General features: G+C 43.9%; 1 protein-coding gene across 2 annotated transcripts in view; it reads left to right on the top strand.

Annotated features, from left to right (window-relative positions):
• The window catches only part of DLL3 (delta like canonical Notch ligand 3), a 157342-nt gene extending 140857 nt beyond the window's left edge, over window positions 1-16485 (top strand). For both annotated transcript variants that reach the window (XM_081018900.1, XM_081018899.1), the window contains one exon: window positions 14950-16485. In XM_081018900.1, the coding sequence (XP_080875026.1) occupies window positions 14950-15136 (187 nt within the window). In that variant the 3' untranslated portion in view covers window positions 15137-16485. The remainder of the gene's footprint in view (window positions 1-14949) is intronic.
• The last annotated feature ends 8943 nt before the right edge of the window (window positions 16486-25428 follow it).

Here is a 25428-nt window from a genome sequence, read left to right as displayed (position 1 = left end):
AGCAGATGTTTTGCCACTGAGTTATAGTCCTTTGTTGTTTAGTCATTTAGTCATGTCCAACTCTTCGTGACCCCCTGGACCAGAGCACGCCAGGCTCTCCTGTCTTCCACTGCCTCCCGCAGTTTGGTCAAACTCATGCTGGTAGCTTCAAGAACACCGTCCAACCATCTCGTCCTCTGTCGTCCCCTTCTCCTTGTGCCCTCCATCTTTCCCAACATCAGGGTCTTTCCCAGGGAGTTTTCTCTTCTCATGAGGTGGCCAAAGTCTTGAAGCCTCAGCTTCAGGATCTGTCCTTCCAGTGAGCACTCAGGGCTGATTTCCTTCAGAATGGAGAGGTTGGATCTTCTTCCAGTCCATGGGACTCTCAAGAGTCTCCTCCAGCATCAGAATTCAAAAGCATCCATTCTTCGGCAATCAGCCTTCTTTATGGTCCAGCTCTCACGTCCAGACATCACTACTGGGAAAACCATAGCGATAGTCCTTATCTCATCTTAAATCCAGGTGAGAACTGCAAACAGAGCCCACCCACTCTAGTCTTAAGGATTGAGTTGGCTGGTATTGGCAGAAGCTTTCCTGTACATACTATGGTACCAAGCTGTATAGGGCTTTGTCAACCACTGCTAAGATCTTGAATTGATATTAATAGCATGCAGGCAGCCAGTACATGACCCACTAGTTAATAACTGGCAGCCACATTCTGCACTAGCTGCAGCTTCCAGACTGTTTTCAATGGCAGTCCCACATAGAGTGCATTGCAGTAATTCAAAGTGCACGGGTTACTAATGGCAGGCTATACTGATCCAGGAATGGCTTTGGCCAATGAAGCAACTGTCATGGGTGCTTCTTGCCATTGTCTGGTTCTCAGCTAGGCCTCCAGTGACAGAATACTCCCAAGCTTGAGGCATTTGCTCCAGCAGGTAAGTGCTACCCCATCCAAAACAGGCTGTCTTCCTAATTTCCAAACCGAATAAATGCCTTTTTCAGAATATTGGCCCTTATCCAGTCTGTCATCATTTCCGAGCATTGTTCCACCATATCTACCACCTCACCAAATTCAGATGGAATTGAGAGCATACTGGTGATACTTTGCTCCAAATTCTCAGATGATTCCTCCCAGCAGTTTCGTAAGATACTCTATCTTTCGTAAGATACCCTATCTCTCTCTCAATAACACATCAGTGCAGTTTCTATGCTGTAACTGGGCTAGAAACTGGATTGAAATGGATCCATATATTCTGCTACATCCAGCTGCCCAGCCACCAGCTTTTTATACTCCTTATCCACGAAAAGGGCTATTCACAACAGGGTGATACTGTAGTTATCTAATACCTGTGGTCCAGAGTGGGGTTTTTTTCAGGAGGGGCTGCACTGTTGCTCCATTCTAAATGGCCAGCACCATTCCATCTTGCAACAAAGCAATCTTGCACCCAGTTGATCCCTCTTGGCCACATAACACAAGTCAAGATGGGTACGGATTGAGAGGACATGCAGTCAGCCAAAATTATGCAAGTTTCTTGTCCTGTCCTGTCCATATCCAAAATAACTCAAACTAATCCCACAAGGTGTAACTAGGCAGCGTTCTAGAGATCTCACCAGGATTTGCAATAACTGCAACGTCAAGTTCAGAGTGAATACAAGTAATTTTGCCACCATAGGGATAAGCACATTTGACAGAACAGGCCTCTGAATGGTGAGACGTTCCCATTGCCAGATTAGACCTAATCAACGTGTCCAGAGGAGGGCAACCAAAATGGTCAAAGGCCTGGAAACGATGCCTTATGAGGAACGGCTAAGGGAGCTGGGCATGTTTAGCCTGGAGAAGAGGAGGTTAAGGGGTGACATGATAGCCATGTTCAAATATATAAAAGGATGTCATATAGAGGAGGGAGAAAGGTTGTTTTCTGCTGCTCCAGAGAAGCAGACATGGAGCAATGGATCCAAACTACAAGAAAGAAGATTCCACCTAAACATTAGGAAGAACTTCCTGACAGTAAGAGCTGTTCGACAGTGGAATTTGCTGCCAAGGAGTGTGGTGGAGTCTCCTTCTTTGGAGGTCTTTAAGCAGAGGCTTGACAACCATATGTCAGGAGTGCTCTGATGGTGTTTCCTGCTTGGCAGGGGGTTGGACTCGATGGCCCTTGTGGTCTATTCCAACTCTATGATTCTATGATTCTATGATTCAACCAGTTTACCATTCAAAAGAGCTCTGCTGGATGATTCACTGAGGATACAGTAGTGGCAGAGAAGTGTGCTTTCTTTGCTGCTGCTGTCACGTGTTACGCAGTTATACATTTCACCATCTGCACTCCAACTCTTTGGCTTGTTTCCTAGTTCTGATCTCCTCTGAGTGCTCAGGATCACTGCAAGCTCCACCAGATCAGAGAGGGCACTTAGGAGTGATCACATCAATAGTCCTTCTCATATTGCCATTCCATAGCAAGACTAAGGCATCAACAGGCTGATATGATTGGCATTCCCATCGAAGCCTTGGCTGACTTCTGAAACACCCAAATGGCTTGGGTTATTGACACGATCACCCCTGAGCGCCCTCTCCCACTTCGTGGAGCCCATTTGGGCCCCTGGTATACTCCAGAGCTTAGGGCAAGGAAACAAGCTGGGAGATGGCTTGAACGCAAGTGGAGGAAAGGTCCAAACGAATGCAACTGAACAATGGTAAGGGCTCATTATCGAGCCTACCTAGCAATGACAAACCTAGACAGCATCTTAAAAAGCAGAGACATTACCTTGCCAACAAAGGTCCGTATAGTTAAAGCTATGGTTTTCCCAGTCGTGATGTATGGAAGTGAGAGCTGGACCTTAAAGAAGGATGGATGCCGAAGAATTGATGCTTTTGAATTCTGGTGCTGGAGGAGACTCTTGAGAGTCCCATGGGCTGCAAGAAGATCCAACCTCTCCATTCTGAAGGAAATCAGCCCTGAGTGCTCAATGGAAGGACAGATCCTGAAGCTGAGGCTCCAATACTTTAGCCACCTCATGAGAAGAGAAGACTCCCTGGAAAAGACCCTGATGTTGGGAAAGATGGAGGGCACAAGGAGAAGGGGATGACAGAGGACGAGATGGTTGGACAGTGTTCTTGAAGCTACAAACATGAGTCTGACCAAACTACGGGAGGCAGTGGAAGACAGGAGGGCCTGGCGTGCTCTGGTCCAGGGGGTCCTTAAGATTTCCTTAAGAATGGATAGACCTTTACTCTGCTGTTATAGCAGATTAATCTCATGGGGTGCCCAGAGCACAAACTAGTCCTGTTGTGTTGGATGAGTTTCAGCTGGTAGGGCTCAAGGACGTGGACAATGTGCTCGGATTGGTCAGGGCGACCACTTGCCCCTCTTGGCTGATAAAAACCAGCAGGGAGGAAACAGCTGGCTGGGCCAGGGAGGTGATCAGTGCCTCTTTGCAAGAGGAGGTGGTCCCTGCCTGTTTGAAGAAGGCCGTGGTAAAACCACTCCTTAAGAAACCTTCCCTGCATTTGGAAAACCAAATGAACTACCAGCCAGTTGCTAATCTCCCTTTTTTGAGCAAGGTTCTGGAGCTAGTAGTCACAGACCAGATCCAGGCACTTTGGGAAGAAACTGATTTTCTGGATCCATTTCAATCGGGGTTTAGGCCCAGTTTTGGCACATAAACTGCTTTGGTCGCCCTGTATGTTGACTTCCGTCGAGAGAGTAACAAGGGAAACGTGTCCCTGTTAATTCTCCTCAATCTCTCAGCGGCTTTCAGTACCATTGACCATGGTATACTTCTGGAGCGGCTGTCCAAATTAGGGGTGGTTGGCACCGCTTTGTGGTGGTTACAGTCCGACTTGGATGGTTGTTCCCAGAGAGTTCTGCAGGGCTCAATCCTGCCCCCTATGTTGTTTAACATCTACATGAAACTGCTGGGTGGGGTTGTCCATAGATTTGGAGTACGTTGTCAGCAGTTTGCTGATGACACTCCGCTCTATTTCTACTTTACATCTGCGGGTGAGGCAGTGGAAGTGCTGGACCAGTGTCTTGCCTCGGTAATGGGCTGGATGAGAGCCAACAAACTGAAGCTCAATCCGGATAAAACTGAGGCACTGTTAGTGGGTGGTTCCCTGGATCGGATGGGTGGGAGATCGCCTGTTCTTGATGGGGTTACACTTCCTCTGAAGGAGCAGGTTCATAGCTTGGGGGTCCTCCTGGATCCTTTGCTGTCACTCGAGTCTCAGTGGCCCAGAATGCCTTCCATCAGCTTCGGCTGGTGGCCCAGCTATGCCCCTATCTGGACAGGGATAACTTAACTACTGTTGTCTATGCTCTGGTAACCTCAGTGTTAGATTACTGCAACAAGTTATACATAGGGCTGCCTCTGAAGACGGTTCAGAAACTTCAGCTGGTGCAGAATTCAGAGCCTAGGTTGCTCACCGGAGCAAGATGGTTTGAGCATATTGCACCGATCCTGGTCTGACCGCACTGGCTACCAGTTAGTTTCCGGGCCCAGTGCAAAGCACTGGTTTTTACCTATAAGTCTGAAACGGCTCAGGACCACAATACCTAAGGACCGCCTCTTTCCATAAAACCTACCTGGACCCTGAGATCATCTTCTGAGGCCCTCTTTCGTGTGCCTCCTCCTCAGAGGTCCGGAGGGTGGCAACACAAGAACAGGGCCTTCTCTGCAGTGGCTCCCCAGGGAAGTTTGCCTGGCGCCTTTATTATACACCTTTAGGCGCCAGGCAAAAACATTCCTTTTTAACCAGGCCTTTGGTTGATTTTATTGATATCCTATGCCCTTTTAAAATGTTGGAATTTTTTTTTTTGAGGGGGTGGGGTATTGGGTTGTTTTTATTTTATGTATTTTGCGGTTTTATATTTTGATTTTATTCTGTTAACTGCCATGAGACCAGCAGGTATAGGGTGGTATATAAATTCAATAAATAAAAATTCATTACACACCTTTAGGTGCCAGGCAAAAACATTCCTTTTTAACCAGGCCTTTGGTTGATCCAACACCCTTTTAAAATGTGACCGGGGGGGGGGGAGTTATTGGGTTATTGCTTTTGGTTTGATTTTAGATGTTATGGTCTTGTTGTGAACCTATACCTTTGGGTATAGGGCGGTGTATAAGTTAAATGACTGACTGAATACACTGGTGCCCCGCAAGACGAATGCCTCGCAAGACGGAAAACCCGCTAGACGAAAGGGTTTTCCGTTTTGGAGGTGCTTCGCAAAACGAATTTCCTATGGGCTTGCTTCGCAAGACGGAAATGTCTTGCGAGTTCCTGCGGGGGTTTTTTTCCTTTTTCCCAAGCCGCTAAGCCGCTTATCAGCTGATCCGCTAAGCCACTTAACAGCTGATCCGTTAAGCCACTAAGCCGCTTATCAGCTGATCCGCTAAGCCCGCTGAGCTGCTAATAGCGCTAATCCGCTAAACCGCTAATGGGCTTGCTTCGCAAGACGAAAAAACCGCAAGACGAAGAGACTCGCGGAACGGATTCTTTTCGTCTTGCGAGGCACCACTGTAATTAATAACTGGCACACCTTCCATGTCTGCTGAAAATTGCCCAAGAGCCAGCAAGAATCCCCCAGATCCTATAAACCTTCTAAGGCAGACCATCATAATTAGCAGCTCCCACTGCTGCTGGGCGGATCTGTCACAGCCAATCCAAATCTGACAAAGGAATTATTCATCCATGATAATGGGGAAACAAACACTTCCCCAACTATTGGTTCACTCCCACCCTGATTTACTACAAAGGTGACAGTATGACCTGAACAATGCACTGAATCAGTGATGTACTGAGACAGCCTATGGTTGCCATGGTAGCAACCCAGTCCCAAGCCTGGCCAGACAAGACAGGCTTAGGATGGAGAATCATAGAACTGTAGTGTTAGAAATTGACTCTGAGGGTCATCTAGTCCAACCCCCTGTCATGCAGGAATCTCAGCTCAAGCATCCCTGACAGATGGCCATCCAACCTCAGCTTAAGAACCTCCAAGGAAGGAGAGTCTGCCACATTATTATTATTATTATTATTATTATTATTATTATCATCATCATCATCATTTGGGATGCCCATCAAATTTGCAGGTAACACTAAGAGGGGTAGTTAATTTGGCAGAATTAGGATTCAAAATGACCTTAACAGATTGGTGAACTGGGCTTAAACTAACAAAATGAGTTACAGTAGGGACAAATGTAAGGTTCTACATTTAGGCAAGAAGAACCAGATGCACAAATATAAGATGGGGGATACCTGGATTACTAGTAGTACATGTGAAAAGGATCTAGAGGTTTTAGTGGCCCACAAGCTGAACATGAGTCAACAGTGTGATGCAGCAGCAAAAAAATGCTATTCTAGGATTCTAGAGTCTTTTCTTCTTTGTTTTTTAGGTTAGGCTTTTTTCCTCATTCCAAACCTGTCCCCTGTCCCAATTCATAACTGGGGGCAGGCAGGCTGGAGACAGACTTTTTTATTTGTTTACATCTATTCTATCTTTCCACTTAGGGTGGCATTCATTGGTCTCCTTTTCCCTGTGTTATCCTCAGAGCATCCCTGTGACCTAGTATTAGAATTATTACAATTATAATTTATTTTTATTTTTTTGAATTTGCATTTTATTTACAGTGGTGCCTCGCAAGACGAAATTAATCCGTTCCGCGAGAGTCTTCGTCTAGCGGTTTTTTCGTCTTGCGAAGCAACCCTATTAGCGGCTTAACGGATTAGCGCTATTAGCGGTTTAGCGGCTATTAAAGGCTTAAAGGCTTAGCGGATTAGCTGCTAAAAGGCTATTAAAGGCTTAGCGGATTAGATAAAGGGGGGGGAAGCGGAAAAAAAATCTCAAGACTCGCAAGACATTTTCGTCTTGCGAAGCAAGCCCATAGGGAAATTCGTCCTGCGAAGCAACTCAAAAATGGAAAACCCTTTCGTCTAGCGGGTTTTCCGTCTTGCGAGGCATTCGTCTTGCGGGGCACCACTGTATTTGTTAACACTCTTATATTACATCGGTAAACGTCATATTACATTACAGCACTTGTTGTTGTTTAGTCGTTTAGTCGTGTCCGACTCTTCATGTCCCCCTGGACCAGAGCACGCCAGGCACTCCTGTCTTCCACTGCCTCCCGCAGTTTGGTCAGACTCATGCTGGTAGCTTCGAGAACACTGTCCCACCATCTCGTCCTCTGTCGTCCCCTTCTGCTTGGGCCCTCCATCTTTCCCAACATCAGGGTCTTTTCCAGGGAGTCTTCTCTTCTCATGAGGTGGCCAAAGTCTTGGAGCCTCAGCTTCAGGATTTATCCTTCCAGTGAGCACTCAGGGCTGATTTCCTTCAGAATGGAGAGGTTTGATCTTCTTGCAGTCCATGGGACTCTCAAGAGTCTCCTCCAGCACCAGAATTCAAAAGCATCAATTCTTCGGCGATCAGCCTTCTTTATGGTCCAGCTCTCACTTCCATACATCACTGCTGGGAAAACCATAGCTTGAACTATACAGACCTTTGTTGGCAAGATTACAGCACTTACTATAATATAATTTCCAATATGTATACAAAAATTATATACAAAGTTTATATACCTAGAAAGAAAATGAAATAAAAAAAGAAACAAAGAGAAAAAACAAAAACAATTTCCCCCAAAAATATCATATACATAACAACACACTAGACTTCCTGTCTATCCCGTTGTATATTCCTTTTTTACAAATGAATGTACTCTTATTATTGTATATTTCTTTACATTTTATCTAATACATTCCTATATCAATATGTGCTCTTAGTCTTATTTCTCGACTCATTCTCACTCCAACGTCAATCAAATGCTAGCATAGATAGTGAACCTTTACTGTATTTTTGAACATATGTTTTATATCTATCCCACTTTTCCATAAGTTTTTGTTTTGAATTGCCTCTCAGGGTATTTGTTAACTGCGCCATTTCAGCACATTCTTGTAGCTTGTAATGCCAGTCCATTATTGTCGGGGCTTCTTGTTCCTTCAACAATTATTATTACAATTATAATTTAAATTTGTATACTACCCTATACCCATGGATCTCAGGGCGGTTCACAACTTAAAATTACAATATAAAAATCACAAAACACATCGTAAAAATAAGAACAAAAACAAACTAATAATCCACCCTTCCACAATGCATTAAACAGGCCATTGGATTTCGATCAGCCAAAGGCCTGGTTAAAGAGGAGCATCTTCGCCTGATGCCTAAAGGTGTATAATCGAAGGAATGGGTTTCCCAAACCCAAAACTGACTATGCAGGCAGTTTTAAACTGCACCAAAATCCCTATTTTTCCTTAGCTAAAATGCATAAACTTGAGCCGTTGAGCAAATGCATAACACGAACACAGCTCTCTCCTTTATCAGTTTGTGACGTCAAGGATGACCCTGACTGTACCAGTAGAACAGAGAAAACACGTCTGTGCCTTATCTTATGTTCTGACCACAAAGACGCACAGACCCAAGTCTGGGAACAACGCCAGAGTGTGTTCTCGGAAATGGTGACCTCTGGCTCCAAGATAAGAGTAGGAACAGGAATATCCTTTTATGGCCAGGAGTGCGGGAAGGAAATCCCTTTTATGGTTAAGAGTGCCAGAGCAGGAACCTCTGTGATGTCAACCTGCATGGATAGGCTGACGTGGCTGGATTCCTGGGGAAGGAGGGAGAGGGTGCCTGGAGGATATATATACTGCATGGAATTTCTCATTTCTTTGGACTTGCTGTGGACACACCACGCAGGTGCCTTTCTGCTGTTCCGGAGAGCAGAAATAAAGAACTCTTTCTCTGAACCAACCCTCGGTGTTATTTGACTTCCTTCCACCTGTCTGGGAGCAACGCAGACCCAATTGGTGAACTCCAATAAGGCTACATTTCTTGGTGCATTGGCCGGGATACATAATGAAGGCGCTAGTGGAACCTCTGTGGTGACAGAACAAGCAGGGAGCTATTGCAGAAAATGCCCGTTCTCACGTTGCCACCCTCCAGACTTCTCAGGGTCTGGGTGGGTTCATATAAAGAGAGGCGTCTTTGAGGTACGGCAGTCCTGAGCCATTTAAGGCTTTATAGGTCAAAACCAGCACTTTGAATTGGGCCCGGAAACTAACTGGTAGAAATTGTGACAGCAGGGATCCCTTCTGAACCAAAGTAAGACACCTATTTGCTAAGCATTAAGAAACTGCTATGTTGACAGCAGGGACCCCTTTTGAACCATTTCAGTTACTTAAGGGCTAACCAATTGCAAAATTGGGACGCTGAAGCGTCCACAACAGTCGTGCAAGGAAGGAGGAGAAATAAAATGAAAACTGAAAATTTGGGGAAAGGATCAGGGATATCCCAAGGGGCGGAGGCTCCTACAGGTTGTCTTTTTCCCTTCTGCTGTTGCAGTCCTGTTTCTGAAAATCACATATCCATGTTGCTATCTTGGAATAGCAAATGTATGTGGCATTCCCTCACCTTCCTTCCCAGTAGAAATGATCCATGAGTCCTCAGATACTTCCTATTAACCTTTCCTCCACAGTGCTTCCTTCCTAAATCCATGTGGATTCAAGTGCAGAATGTTCTATGTGTATTCCTCCCATTCGTCATATATATATATATATATATATATATATATATATAAATATATACACACACACACACACGTTTTTATTAATTTTTTAACATATCATTTCCAACAGTCATTTAACATATATTTTTATCTTATAGAGTTTTTTAGACTTCCGTCAACTACCTCTGAAGATTTCCCATTCTTTATCACTTAATCTGCATTTCTTAATTTCTCTATCACTTTTAATTATCCTTAACTGATATTCTCTTCATAATCTTCCTTGCAATATTTCGCATAATCCTCCTTACAAAACTTATTGCAGTCCTACTAGCGTAATCTGTTTATTACAATTGCTTTTCAGATAGTTCAAATATTTACTCCAGTCCTCTAAGAATCTCTGGTCCCGCAGGTTTCGAATCCTTCCTGTCAATTTGTCTAATTCTGCATAGTTCATTAATTTCATTTGCCACTCTTCTTTCGTCGGTGATTCTTCTTGTTTCCACCTCCCATTCTTCTTAAATCAATTGTGCCTTTGCAGTAATGTGACCCAGTCTGGCAGTAATAGCATTTTCGAGTCAGCATTTCATAAACAAGCTCTAAAGAGATTTCTCTACAAGTGGAGCAGACGTGGCTGATCATGTTGACAAAAGGTGTCTTAATTGCTACTAATCATGATAGCTCAATGAAGCACCTATGCCCAGAGGCAGCTTATGTCTAAGCGCCAGATACTGAGGACAAAGATGTGCTTTATTGGGGAGTTTCCTGGAGGTATCTGCCTGGTCCCTTCTGGAAACAGAAGGATGGGCTAGAATATGAACCCATCTTGATGTGTCCCTGCGAGACAGTTCTTAATTCCTTACTTTCCTGATGGAGGAGCGCGTGTCCAAAGCCCCCTTTAGCTTATGGAATGAGCTGCGCAGCTCTTTGCATTTTGTCCAGTATGGCCAACTGAGCTTCTGTTCTGGCGTTATTACTCAATTTAGCCCTGGAAAGCTCAGGAAAGTAATTTGTATTGAATTCCAAATTTATTTTGTGGTATGTATTGTGAAACTTAGAGGGGAACTGGAACTTAGAGGGGAGGTGAAATCGCAAAGTGATTTCACATATTTAGGGGAATTATTTTTGCAAAGAGAAGCTAAACTGGTCCTTGCTGTTACATTCTAAAATGTGAGTGTGAAGCTGACATCATCTAGAGCTGACAATTGCTTTATCCTTCAGCTTTCTCTCCCCCATTAACAGCAGTCACCAGAGACCCAAAATTGACAAGCTCAGATGTGCTTTGAAGTGTCTCATGTGTCAATTGCATATTATCTTGTAGACCAACTAGCAAGGTAACAAAACATTAAATATTAGCAGCAGAGCAGAAAGCTTTCTAGGGCAGTACAAGATGGTTTGGCAACCGTCGCATGATCTAACACAGGAGTGGGAGACCTTTGGGCTTCCAGATGTTTCTGAATTGCAACTCCCATCATCACTGGCCATGTTTGCTGGGGCTGTTGAAAGTTGTAGTTCAGCAACCTTTTAACTGTTGCTGTTATCTCCCTTTCCCTGTTTCTTGACACTCTACAGGAGTAGTCAAATATCAGGATGATAAATTGGGTGTTTAAATATATTAAAAATTGAATTTTAATGAAAGTTTTGGGGTTTCGGCTGCCATTTTCTCTTTAAAAAGAACCTGGTTTGAAATGAAATCTGAATTTAATGCAGACATCTATCAACTGAATTTATGACGCTCTAAGTAACTTATAAAAGACTATATAATTGGGCAGCTTTTTCTCATAAAGAAAGAACTGTAAAAAAAACAACACCACATTTTAGTCTTGTCATTTTATACAAACCTGTAGTTTATATAACTGCTTGATACTGAAGGCCAGAGTGGCAAATTACCACAGCCATCATCCAGTATTCCATCTATGCGACCTTATTTATGCTTAGGGACGGCATGTTCTCTGCAATTAGAGTCGGTAGTATAATTATGAATGAATATGGTTATATGGTTATAGCTACTAATTATAATACACTTTGGTAACTCAAATAATAGATGAAATAATTAAAAGTGAGGCCAATAATTCAAAATAGTTTTTCCCCTTGATGATTTAAATCAGCCAAAATTGCCAGATATTGTATTCTCAGTGGCTGCTCTCTTCCCCATCATGTATTTGATGGTAGAAATTATGGGTTGTCTCCAACTAAGTTCTCTGAGTATACCCACTGAAATTAACAGATCTTCAACTATCTTAAGGGCTGCCACATGGTGGAGGATGGGGTTTGCTTTTTTTGCAGCCAGTGTATAGTATGCCATTCTCAGTGTTTTACAAAGCTATTATTGTCACTCAAAAGAAACAGGACCATTTCTGCTGGGGTGTGCCTATTTGCTTTTGTGAACAAAGGTTTCAGAAAGCAATCTCTTGAGTCTCTATATAATGGGCAGGCTTGTTGGGTTGAAATCACGACAGACGAGTGGCAGGTGTCATATGAGAGGCGTCTGCCGGGGCAAGCCCCGGGAACTCTCTTTTATTGAATATTACAAACATTGCCACAGGTGTGCTTGTGGCTGATTGGTTGATACAAACACAAAGCATCTTGTTGCTGATTGGTTAACATAGGTACAAGGCGGGAATTAGATACAACCATTTATTACTGATAGATCAAAGGATGAGGAATGGGGCTGGAACTAGACAGGCATGAATCCTCATAATTAAATTATAACTAAAGATTAATATAACATGACTAAAACAACTACTAATGATTGATTATAACATGAAAGAACATAATAATGAAGTTCCGTAGATGTGGTCAGCTATGCTTTAAGAACAGACCATATTGTTTTGTTCATGAACTTGAAATGAACTGAAGAATGAGAGAATGTCTTGGTGTGTTTGGCTTGGTGTGTTTGGAACAGTATGTGCAGAAGCAGAAGCGAGACTTCCCAGAATGCAAGAGAAAAGAAGCAAGACTTCCCACAATGCCACAGTTATGTGCAGTAAGAGAACTGCAGAAAGAAAACTTCCCTTCACAGGCTAACAGATAATCAGTGATGTATTCCACCTGAGGTTGACCACAAATACAAAGTGTGTCTGTGTACAGGACCTTCTTGTGGAGGCCATCCAAGACCACAATGGGCACCACATGTAAATGCAACACAATAAAAGCATTTATTAAGGAAGCTGGGGAGCGTTTGGTCAGATAACTAGCTCTAAAATGCTCTGTTCTCAAAAGTAGATACCAAGGGGTAAATTTTGTGTTTCTAATTAGTCATGGCAATGCTATTTTTCTGGAAAAAAATAGACCGCCTCTCCTGGTATGCACCGCAGAGGACCTTAAGGTCCACAAATGACAACATTTTGGAGGTCCCGAGCCTCAAGGAGGTTAGATTGGTTTCAACTAAGGCCAGGGCCTTTTCAGTACTGGCCCCAACTTGGCGGAACGCTCTGTCCCAAGAGACCAGGGCCCTGTGGGACTTGACATCTTTCCACAGGGCCGGCAAGACAGAGCTTTTCCACCTGGCCATTGGTTTGGACTCAGTCTGACCCTTATGTTTTCCCTCCCCTTATGGTCTTGATCTATGGGCTACTTTTAAAATGAGGCTGCATTTTAAATTGCATTTTAACCTGTATTTTAAATTGGAGGGTTTTTCCCCTTTTCCTCCCCCCCCCCTTTTTCCCCTATTATGTTTTTACTGTGATTTTATTGGTGGTAGCTGCCCTGAGCCCGGCTCTGGCTGGAGAGGATGGGGTATAAATAAAATTTATTCTTAAAGAGGTGCCAAAACTCACCATGAATGCCTCCCTTGTTGTCTTATAACGGCACCATCCCTGAGAGGTGCAGAAATTGAGTTCTGGCTGGGAAAAGCCCTGATTACAGGAGACCCATGAATGCAAAGTCCATGGTGTTTGTTTTTTGAAGTGTAGGGGTTATTCTACACTGTATTGGAGGTTTCACCCCAAACATGCCACAAAGAGGAACAATTTGTGTTCACTGTGTATGTAAAATGAGGTCATCCCGTGGATAATCTCTTCAGTCATGGAGTAGATGATTGAATGGGACATTTGAAAAAAGTAGGACTATTAGAAGGAGTGTTTGGAGGTCTACTAAAAGGTAACAGAACTTCTGGCAACAGAACAACCTCCCCTGCTGATCTTAGCACACAGATCGTGCCAGCATGCCAGGTGATTCCAGTCACACGACATCAGGTTCTGGACAGGTGGTTGTGGTTTAGGGAAAAACCACAGGCCACATGCAAGCCAAATTGGGCCTGGAGGCCAGAGGAGCTTCACAGCTGCCATGAGAATGTCATGTGTTGCTGCTGGCAGTGTTGAACCAAGCTATGGAATGGAAATGGTGGAGCCATATGGTCCTTAACCTCAGGCGGCAAGATGCCTTGAGCTGCCTCTACCCACAGCCTCACAGGGCTCCAGAAGGAGGAGAAATAAAGCGGTATGTCATCTGCATATTGAGGAGGACACACTCCAAACACCACACTTCAAGGGGCACTGTCCCCTAGTGGTTTCACAAAGAGGATGAGAGTGAATATGGAACCCTGCAGTACACTGAAGGGAAGATGCAGTGGGGCTGAAAAGAAATTCCCCAGCACCTCCAACTGGAAACAGCTGTCTAGGTAAGAGAAGAACCACTGCAATAGATCCTGTCCACACCCAACTCTGGCAGCCTCTTCAGAAGGACACCCTGGCTGATAGTGTTGAAAGCTTCGCAACTTGTTTTTATGCACACTGGACCACTCTCAGCTTTTGAGCTGCAAATTTAAGCAGTTGGGAGATCTGATTTGGTAAAATATATGCTTTTTTATTTATTTATGATTTTATCATATTGAAGAGTTTAAAATGTTCATAAATATTAATAAATCTGTCTGATGGCACAAGACTAGACCATGATGAATGTGCCCTCTCAAACCAGTTGAGTATGTAAACACTCCCCTTTTTTGTATTATTTTCTATTCATTGCTCATTCTCACCTCACCCTTGCTTTCCAGAGTAGCAACAAGAGAACACTTCCCTTGCCATGAGCTGATAACAGACTTTAAACACGAGGAGCAAAGATAAAGCCAAGGCCTGTATGCTTGTTCAGTGGGTAAAGAGAGTCTGCTAGGTGTGTGTTATGAAGGTGTTTAAGCAGGCAAGAGTGATCAAAGGTGCCATAAAGTCTTGATGAGAACTGAGTTTTTTAATTTCTGGATTGAAAGTTGCCACCATCATCAAGGCTTACTAGGAGGCAGAGTCCACTGCCACTTAGCACTGTGACTTGTATACATTGCCAGTTGAGTATGCTGTACAGAATGTCTTCTTTTTCACTTGCTGATGAATGGCCCTAACCATCCCGCTCCCACATATTTTGGGAGGGAACAAAGCTCCCCCCTCCAGTTTTTAACACACCCCTTGCTTCTTTTTCCCTTTACCGCAGTAAAAAAACTGAGCCCATCCGGTCCATTGCTCCTGCTGGATACCCCAAAGAAGGCACCTACCACCCCATCTATATCATCCCAGACCAGATGGAGCAGTGCATTTATGCAACCGAGGTAATGAATATATGCTCACTCCTCCAACCTGCCCACTCTGTTACCCTGGAACTAGCTCAGGGTCAGAGATGACAGTCACTGCCATACGGATCAAATGGTCATGTCAGGTTCACAGCTGATGGTATAACTATACACAATCCAATAGCAGAATCAGAAAATGTGCCAGTTCTGTCTTGCCCCAGGGCTCATGGTGTCAACTTATTAAACACAAGCAGGGCCCCACAACAAAATGTTGGCTGTTCCTGGGGGAAGCAGCCTTCGAAGCTCTGTCTGCTCAGGCAGGATATTGCTCAGAGCAAGTGTTGGCTGACAGAAGATTGAGTGAATGGGTGCATGCCTTTACAGTTGTACCTTGGATCCCGTATGCCTTGCGAGTCAAACGTTTTGGCTCTTGAATGCCGCAAACCCAGAAGTGAGTGTTGGTTTGCGAACGTTCTTTGGAACCCGAACGTCCGATGGGGCTTCCGGTTGGCTATAGGAACTTCTTGCAGCCAATCGGAAGCCGTGCCTTGGTTTCCGAACATTTTGGAAGTTGAACGGATTTCTGGAACGGATTCTGTTTGACTTCCAAGGTACCACTGTATATCTTGGCTTCCTTTTCTCCATCCACCTTTTCAAGACAAATAATTTCACTCTTCCCATCTTTCATTTTCTGCCTCCTTTCTTGTTTTTAATGACACTCACACCTCTTAGCCAGAGTTGCAGGTAAAAAACCAACAGGAATACTTGCTGAAGCAAGGTCATTTGGCTGTATCCAGCTGCCGCGGTGCAGCCTTCCAATGAATGCAGCCACAGTCTTCAAAGACTTTAAAAATCTGCCTGAGTTAGCTGCAGCTGCTGAATGATATCTGAGCAGTTTCTTACTATGCTTTAGGAATAAATTATAAATTGCTAGAGAATAATCTTTTCCCTTGAAAAATATTACATCATGAAATACACTGGAAATCAAGAACCATCTACTTTTTTTTTTTTACTAGCTTAAAAGCCCTGAAGTGGCTCAGCAGAACTTCTTTACCACTAAATCACATCTCAAGGGGCAACTTCCTTTTCAAGGAAAACACTTTTAAGGTAGAATTTTATAAAAATCTTAATGTTACACTAATCCACACAGATTTTTTTTTCTTCTAATTCCCATCTTGCACTTCAATCTCATTGAAAAGCAAGTTGTTTTTTTACTGGTTCTGCTAAAAGCATGAAACATGCTCACATATTCATATTATAATATGCATATACATTCCAGGTTTCCTAAAGTAACCAGCACATATTTATTGTATGTAGATGTTTGTGTAAAAATATATCATACATACATTTTGCATATAGTTTTGCGTATAATTAACAGCAACAAAACAGTGCATGAATGGATCTGACATAGGCACTCAATGCAAAGGCGCTCCAACGCAGGAACTGCCAAATTTCATGTATAAATCAGTTTTCTGCCAGGATAATAATAATAATAATAATAATAATAATAATTTATTTACACCCCGCCCATCTGGCTGGGTTTCCCCAGCCACTCTGGATGGCTTCCAACAAAACACTAAAATACAATAACCTATTAAACATTAAAAGCTTCCCTAAACAGGGCTGCCTTCAGATGTCTTCTAAAAGTTTGGTAGTTATTTTTCTCTTTGACATCTGGTGGGAGGGCGTTCCACAGGGCGGGCGCCACCATCGAGAAGGCCCTCTGCCTGGTTCCCTGTAGCTTTGCTTCTTGCAATGAGGGAACCACCAGAAGGCCCTCGGATCTGGACCCCAGTGTCCGGGCAGAATGATGGATAGCACACATCTCCCTGAAGCTGTAATTCACTGCTCCATAAGCTTCTTGCTACTTGCTTCCTGGCCTTCGCTCTCTATCCAACCTGCATGCTCTGTCCTTGGTCCTGACACCTGACAAGCTCATCGTCCCTGATTCTTGCTTGCTTCTGATTGCTACCTGCCAAGCTACCTACTCGACTGATGCAGTGAACTCTTGAGATATAGCGAGGGATTATCCAAGTTTCAACAGTGTGAGAATTAAAACTAATGGAAACAAAATCACACTTTCCAATACACTAAATATTGTGCAAATCAAATACAACTATGCCATTGACATATTTTAAAAAATATACAACCATGTCGTGCTTCTTTATTCAAGCCCTGCAGAAAACAACATACGTAAGGTATTCAGGCTTGCTACGGTAACTGATCTCTGAAAATACTTTTAGGGTCGAGGCCAAAGTGTCTATGAAAATGGAAATGTTTAGGCAACAAGTTCTGAGTTTCCAGTTTAAAAGTTTGGGTACCCTTCAGCTGCAGTCCTTGTTTTGGTCGTTCAGTGTAAAATTCTCAAAGGCATTTCTGAGAGCTGGTGGGATAAACAACACTGGAGATGTGTATGTGACTGAGCTAGTCTCATGTGGTTGCTGTTGTGAGGTCCACCCTGTCGCTCCCCAATCTCTGCTCCAAAGCTTTTTCCCTCCCTTACAAAAATAGCCAAGGAATTCACCCTGTTGGAAGCCACAGATTGCAATAACAAATTTAATCCTTCCTCCAAGGAGTTGAAATGGATTAGTTTATCCCTGGCTTCCTCAACCTCGGCCCTCCAGATGTTTTTGGCCTACAACTCCCATGATCCCTAGCTAGCAGGACGAGTGGTCAGGGATGATGGGAACTGTAGTCTCAAAACATCTAGAGGGCCGAAGTTGAGGAAGCCTGGTTTAGCCACACAAGGACCTTGTAGAAAAGAGGAGTGGGCAAGAGTGTTACTTGTCTGAAGCCCCTCCAGTAAGTTTTTAGACTGAATGTTTTTTTTCATGCATCCAAGCCCAATTAATCTCAGCGAGCCCATTTGATAAGCATTACAGGCAAGGCTATTATATTATAACTAGTAGACTTGATTGGTACTACTGTGCTTTGGCTGATTAACATTCTATGTCCCTTTAAATGTCTTTGTGGGAGGGAGGTTATTGGTTTTCCCTTGTTCTTGTTTTTATTATGTGTTTTGGGTTCTCATTTTGTACGTTTATGTGAACTGCCCTGTGCTCTTTGGATGAAGGGAGGTATATAAATTTTTATGATAATGATAAACCTCTAACAGTTGATGGCTAGCAATAATGATGTATTTCATTATTAGTATATAGGCCAAAAGGAATGATCAATATCATTTTGAAGGATTAAACAAAGTAGCTTTCCCCCATGCCTATGACCCTAATAAAATTATTAGTCATAGTGACCTTCAGTAATGAGTAGCTGCTACCATAACACCTAGTGTTTTTAAAAAGAAAACATGTAATATTCAGTTTGGGGCTATACATTGTACATTGCCCAAAAGGGGTTCAAATTGACCAGAAAAAAATCTATAACATAATGAGAAAATTGAGGGCAGGGTATCGCTGAAAAGATGCTAAACAAACCCCAAAGCTGTAACTCTTGTTTTTTAGATTTTACTTATGGGCCCAATCATTCGCAGAGGCTGAGTCTTGCTCGACATCAGTGTGTGCCCTATTAAGTATTGTAGGCAAGTGCTTTATAGCCTTAGAGAGATGTGCACCGAGTTTTTGCCAAGGGATCATTACATGCAGGAACAAACAAATCAATGGACACACTCAGCATAGGGTGATGCAGGATGGATTTCCCTGTTTTGTTCAGGAAAGTTAGGGAAGACATGGAAGCTGCTGAAGTAAAACTAGCAGAAAGGTATAATGTGCAACACCACATCAAAATGTGTGATCAGTTTCAGCATATGTGAGAAAGCAGAGGTAACATGTCTTTATGGGGGGAGTATCTATATATTATGGGACGCGGGTGGCGCTGTGGGTTAAACCACAGAGCCTAGGACTTGCCGATCAGAAGGTCGGCATTTCAAATCCCCGCGACGGGGTGAGCTCCCGTTGCTCGGTCCCTGCTCCTGCCAACCTAGCAGTTCGAAAGCACCTCAAAGTGCAAGTAGATAAATAGGTACCGCTCCGGCAGGAAGGTAAACGGCGTTTCCGTGTGCTGCTCTGGTTCGCCAGAAGTGGCTTAGTCATGCTGGCCACGTGACCTGGAAGCTGTACACCAGCTTCCTCGGCCAATAAAGCGAGATGAGCGCCGCAACCCCAGAGTCGGCCACGACTGGACCTAATGGTCAGGGGTCCCTTTACCTTTTATCTATATATTGACTTGGTAACCCTTCTGTAAAAAATTAATTGGTGTGTCAAGGGAGGGGAACTGAAAACCACATTTTGAAGCCATAGAAACTATAATTCCCTGGTGTTTTGTGTATGATGTGATCAACTACTGTCATTACCTTCCATGGTACAGTCATCTCTCAACTTACACAGGGGTTATGTTCCAGGGCTGGTACTTAAAGCCAAACTTGCATATAGTCAAAACACACTCTCTGCACCTCCGAACACTCTCCCAAGGCCACATGCACTCTCCCAAGGCTATTGTACACTCTCCCTGCACCTCCAAATGCTTTCCCAAGGCGAGTGCAATGGTGGGTGGGATTGCCAACGGCTGCCCCCCGGATGCCCACCCTGTTATTTATTATTTTCAGCCAAACACGTAGTTAAATGTAAGTTACAAGTTGGCTGTACTTGAAAGATAGGTTAAACTTATCAGGTCACACACACACACCCCTCCAAAGTGGTGGGTGCTCTGAACAGATTGGACAACGTAATTATCTTTGGAAGGATACCAATGGACCGAGCCATTGAAGACACAGTTAAAAGGATGTGTTTGCCAGGTGGAACTAAAGGATTCAGTTCTCGTAAAGAAGCAGCTATCAGGTATCGCACTCCTGCGGATTTTGGAAGTCCATGCATTTGTTAACTATGAAACATGACTGATGTTACAAACAACTGGTTTATCTAAGCCAAACATGACAAAGTGGGTGTGAGATGCATGACACACATGTTTCAAAACACGAGTAAAATCTATTCAGTTCTGTGACTAGAACTGGTTAGGCAAGCTGGATAGTGATTTTTTAAAGGCACAGTAATTTGGGTTTACTACAAGTTTCAGGCCATGATGTTAATAATTTTGCTAGGGTTGTAGGTTTGTTTGTTTTTTTATGCTACTATGTTTAATCCTTACAATTGGTATGTTTTAATGGCCAGCGTCTACAAGCAAGGGCAAACCTGACTGACTGATATCAGTCAGTAGATCTGTGACCAAATCGGCTGTTTCCTGAGATTGTTCTCTTATACCGAAAAAAGTAAAAAGTGGCTCTTAATATTATCTGAATATACAAGCCCCCTCCTTGATGTTAACTTCTAATTAATTTGGACATCAATGTGAGAACTGTGAACAGGTATTGACCGATGGCCAAGACCCAGAACAGACTGTAGCTCACACACCTGGGATCGCACTCATGTGTGATGCAGGGTATGTTCAAAACTTGCTATTGGTGAGTTTCACAATTTAACATTATGGGGCAGGAAACATACAGGGGCCAAAAGTGGCTATCTGGCTTTCCACTATAGCAGCAGAAAGAGGTTTATTATCCAAGTTGAATGTGCATGGCTCCTTTTACACTGATGCAATAGATGAGTTCTACAGGAAGTCTCGACGGTCGAGCTCTTGTACAAATAATGTGGGTAAGCCGAAATAATTATTTATTTTCCTTGATGCATGCCTCGAATGGATAAAACAATTTACCCATCCATAGTCATACTTTTGCTGAGATTAAACCTTACAACACTGGTTCAAAGTGATGGGATTCTCTTGTAGAAATATGTGTAAGTAGCAGTGTAATACAGGAGTCTAATTGTCACAGACAAGGATGGTACAAAAGCTTCTGTTTTAAAAAAAATGCAAGCCTTAACATTTCAGGATCAAGAATCTCAACATGAAATTCTCCGTCCGTGAATAGAGTGTATACTGGATCAGGTTATATCTCCCACTTGCTCCTGGCAGAACAATGTGAATCAGCAAACTTTATCCCTTGTGGTAAGAGGGAAACCCTGCCGTTCTGGTCCTGCCTGTTCCACGGGGGGCAGGACATGCGCAAAGCTCCCCCCATCACCCTGCATTCATTTTTTTAGTACAATGCCTCAGAATTTTTGTTTTCATTTGACCCATATTATCCCCGACATGGAGAAAAAATACCTGCCAGGCCTCACTAGGGCTGGGAGAACTGGGAAAGGCATACACAGCCAAGACATCAAGGAGAGCCCAATGGAAGGCTCAGCTGAGCTGACGGAGGCAGCAGCCCATGCCCATTCTAGAAGACGTAGCATCCTGATCAGAGGGTGGCACCTCCAATCACTCATTGCCCACTGGCACCAAACCCATCTGGAACATGGCAGTCATTCCTCTCAATGTCGTCTTTGGTTTTAGGGAGTTCTAGTTTTCTATGTTGTTCGTATTTTTGTGTGCAATGCATTTTGTGGATTTGATTTGATGTATAGTTGTTGTAGCTTGCTTTTAGTTTCTTTCCCCCAAAAAATAAGATACATAATTTTAAAATAAGTAGAGTGCAGCTCCCCAGGAGTAGCAGAAAGGCTGCTATGCAGCATGAATTATGGTCTTTCTCCATCCAGGGATTGTATAACCACTCATGTATCAATGGCCCGGCAGTCTGACAGCTCTGCACATGGAGACCCTCAGTGGTGATGATGACCCTGGGGTATCTCTCCTACTGGACAGAGAAGAACACCCAAGGATGAAAGTCCTGCTCCACTTTTTCAGACAGATGACCTTTTTTGGGGTCTTCTGATCAAAGTGGTGTCTGGTTCTGGAGCAAGTGGTAGAGCCTGCAGCCCAGAAATTCCCCATCTCCCCTCCCTTGGCCATATAATTCCTCTCCCCAGTGCCTTCAGTTAAGAGCATAAACAGGGATTGGTGCTCACCCCTCATGTATAAGGAGTTGTCAAACATATGGAAACACTCCCTTCCTCAGCAATGGAGGATGCACTCTTGGGCACTATTCTTCCCACGGATGGGAGACAACCAAGTTCATGTAGGCTTTTGCTATCTCTAATTTTTCTGGGGAATATCTGTCCTTGTGGCCAGTGATTTCCTTCAGGGGACCAAATGTTGCACACAAGCTTGCTGAAGCTTTCTGAGGCTTTATGGTTCCAAGGTCAACCTTACTCTGTCATTTGGAGAGCAAGCTGTGGGGGAAGTGTTGGTAGAAACCAAGATAAAAAGAAACCTTGCCATCTGTCCAAGGAGGAAAAAAATTGCATGACCCGTGAGGTGTCCTATGGCTTCCTTCACCCCTTGTACTCAATTCTGATGCAAGGAAAACAGAGGTTCCAAAATAGAACCTAGACCACTACCATTCTCCCAAGCAAGCATAGAACAGGCCGAAGACCTCAGCAGTCATAAGATCAAAAGGAGAAATCAACTTAGGAACTGACATGTTCTCCAAGGGACAGGTTTCTTCTCTCAAAAAGGATTCATCAATTGAGTTAAGGTGGTGTGGTTAATGTAAGATATTATGTTAACATTCATGTTGTGTTTGATTTCATGTTGTGTTTGTTGAGAGGTGTCATGTTATAAATTTAGTTTTCTTAATGATGTTGCTGGAGAAACAGGATTCAGTTTCAATACTGTTGTGTACTCAAAGCACCTCTTGCCTCTCACTCTCTGTAGCAGCATGATGCCACCAAGGTGTAGCCATTACCTGCCCCTTCTGGGGGCACAGTTCATTCCACAAGGGGGTGGGTGGTTGCTTTGACAGCAATGAACCTTCAAACTTCATTGGAAGAAGTATGTAACAAAGACATCCAAGATTCATCTTCAGCTTTTTGGGAGGTAGCTACTCCAACAAGTTATTTCTCCTTAAGCCTGGAAGACAAGATTGCCCTTCCACAGAGTTATGTTCGAATTAGAAGGATGACTTTTGAGAACATCTCCGCCAGAGGTACCTGCTTTATGCCTAGAACGTCCTGAAGATGTTGAATCATCAACTGATGAGAAAACACCTTCACAGTAGTCCCAATGCTTCTTCCCCTATCAGCGGAAGAGGATATCCTGGAGCGGGGTGTTCGGATGTGAGTCCAGGAGAATAGAGTGTCAATGTATATACAGGGCAATAGCCTGTACATGTACGTCATCAGCAAGCAACAAATTGAGCAGTTTTACCTCAAGATTTTTAACGAAAGGAGCAGAAAGGGCAACTAGCCTAATATATCCACAATTCTACTTTCTATGCTTTCTCCAGCCCAGCCGCTTTGAAAAATCAAAAAAGGCAAAAGCCATCGTAATCATCCTCTTGTTGGCCAAGGCGTCTGGGTTTTGGACCTGATGAGGGTATGCTAAGCTCACCTGTGTGGCAATTGGTGGAGGGGGCTTTGGGCCACAGAGCTTTTAGTGCAGTGCAGCTTGAGTCTTCGAGTTGACACTCTTCCTGGCCCTCTTTTTCTCTGTTAGGGCTTCAGGGAGTTTTATTGTTTTGAAGATTATTTCCAGCTGTAGAGTGACAGTTACACCAGCTTCGTTATATCCCCAAATGGGGGAGGGCACCTCTCACCAGAAGGAATAAAGTTTGCTGATTTACATGGTCCTCTACATGAGAGCAAGGGGCAGGAGTAACCCGCCCAGGATACCCTCCATTCACCAAGGAACCTCCACGGTAAGTCCAAGGTTTCTTTCTCCAGCTTGGCTCAGGTGTCCCTCCAAACGATGTGCTAAAATCCCTCTTGGGACTGTAGGAGGCAGGCTGCATCAGGAAAATTGGTTGGAGACTGCCTCTAGGAACCCTGCACAGACTCAGCTGAAGAGGGCAGGGTGTTCAAGCAGACAGGTGAGCCAAGGAGTACTGTGGGAAGTGAGCCCTTCTTCCTCCTAAGTCATTGTTTACCTCACCACACAGCTGTAAGCAGCATCAACTCTGACCACATCAGCTATCTTTTCTTTCTCACATCTTGCACATGGCCAAGCAATACCATACCACCTCCAGCCAGATCCCAGAGAACCAGCACAGTGCAATGAGAGTGTGGTAGCTCCCATGAGTAGGTGTATAGAAACCCATCTCTCCCTCTCTCTCTCCTGTTTTGTTTTCTTCCCCTCTTTTCCTAGGGTTGAAGCCTTAAACTTTGCAGGCTTGGGGTGGACATCAGCAGCATTATCTTTCATTTCTGGACATTTTTAAACTATGACATCTTCAGAAGAGACTCTTTTTAACATAACTTCTTTATTTTGTGTAAGCTAAGAGGAAATTTATACACTGAAATTTCAAAAAGACCTCAGGCATGCACATAAACCTTGTTAGAGGTTGTTCTACATAGCATTCTCTTTTTTTCCATAGGAATTTCCCCAAACATTTACAACTCATAGTTTTACTGTACATACAGCCTAAACCATAGCAATCTATGAGTATGTCAAACTTACACTGTGCAAAATCAAAATATAGGGATAGTGGTACAACAACAACAAATGTAACAGGTATATTTCAGTGTAAGACATTTAGAAAGTTTTGGTCCTTCCATCCCAAACCAAATTGATTAACACATAGATCTCGAGAATTAAGTGCTTAGGCAGTGATCACTTAACTAAATACTCTTTTTGTGAGTCGTTCATAGCCCGGGCGGGGACGCGGGTGGCGCTGTGGGTTAAAGCCTCAGCGCCTAGAACTTGCCAATTGAAAGGTCGGCGGTTCGAATCCCCGTGGCGGGGTGCGCTCCCGTCGTTCAGTCCCAGCACCTGCCAACCTAGCAGTTCGAAAGCACCCCCGGGTGCAAGTAGATAAATAGGGACCGCTTACCAGCGGGAAGGTAAACGGCGTTCCGTGTGCTGCGCTGGCTCGCCAGATGCAGCTTGTCACGCTGGCCACGTGACCCGGAAGTGTCTGCGGACAGCGCTGGCTCCCGGCTTATAGAGTGAGATGAGCGCACAACCCTAGAGTCTGGCAAGATTGGCCCGAATGGGCAGGGGTACCTTTACCTTTACCTTTTTTACATAGCCCTGGCAGAAAAACAAAAACCTCCGTCTCCAATAGCTTCATTTTCCTCCCTGCCAGTAACCACTGGAAAGGAAGATTTCACAGGCTCTGTTCACAGCCAAATCAACATTTTATCATTCAGGCTACTTGATATCAGTCTAAATGGGGTAAAGTGGTCCAGAGATGATCCCAGCATCATCAGTGTCCCTAGAATCATGGCAACTGCTCTGGGGGTCTCCTCAGGGCCAAGTAGGAGGGAGGTGGTCTTGGTTCCCTGAAATATGGAGAACACTCAGTTACACTCGCTGTTGCCAACCAGATCTTTTGGACTACAGGTCCCATAAGCACTGGGAACTGTAATCCAAAATATCTGGAGGACACCAGGTTGGCAAAGGCCAGCTCGCATGAAAGAATTTGTAAGTTCACCAATGAAACGTGTGTAATATCCCTTAGCACAAAGTACTTGCCCCCCACCCCACCAAAAAACGACTTGCTATTGGAGGGTACCACT

This window comes from Podarcis pityusensis, assembly GCF_964106645.2.
Source record: "Podarcis pityusensis genome assembly, chromosome: 8".
Classification (NCBI taxonomy): Eukaryota; Metazoa; Chordata; class Lepidosauria; order Squamata; family Lacertidae; genus Podarcis; species Podarcis pityusensis.
This window is presented reverse-complemented; position numbering and strand designations above follow the sequence as displayed.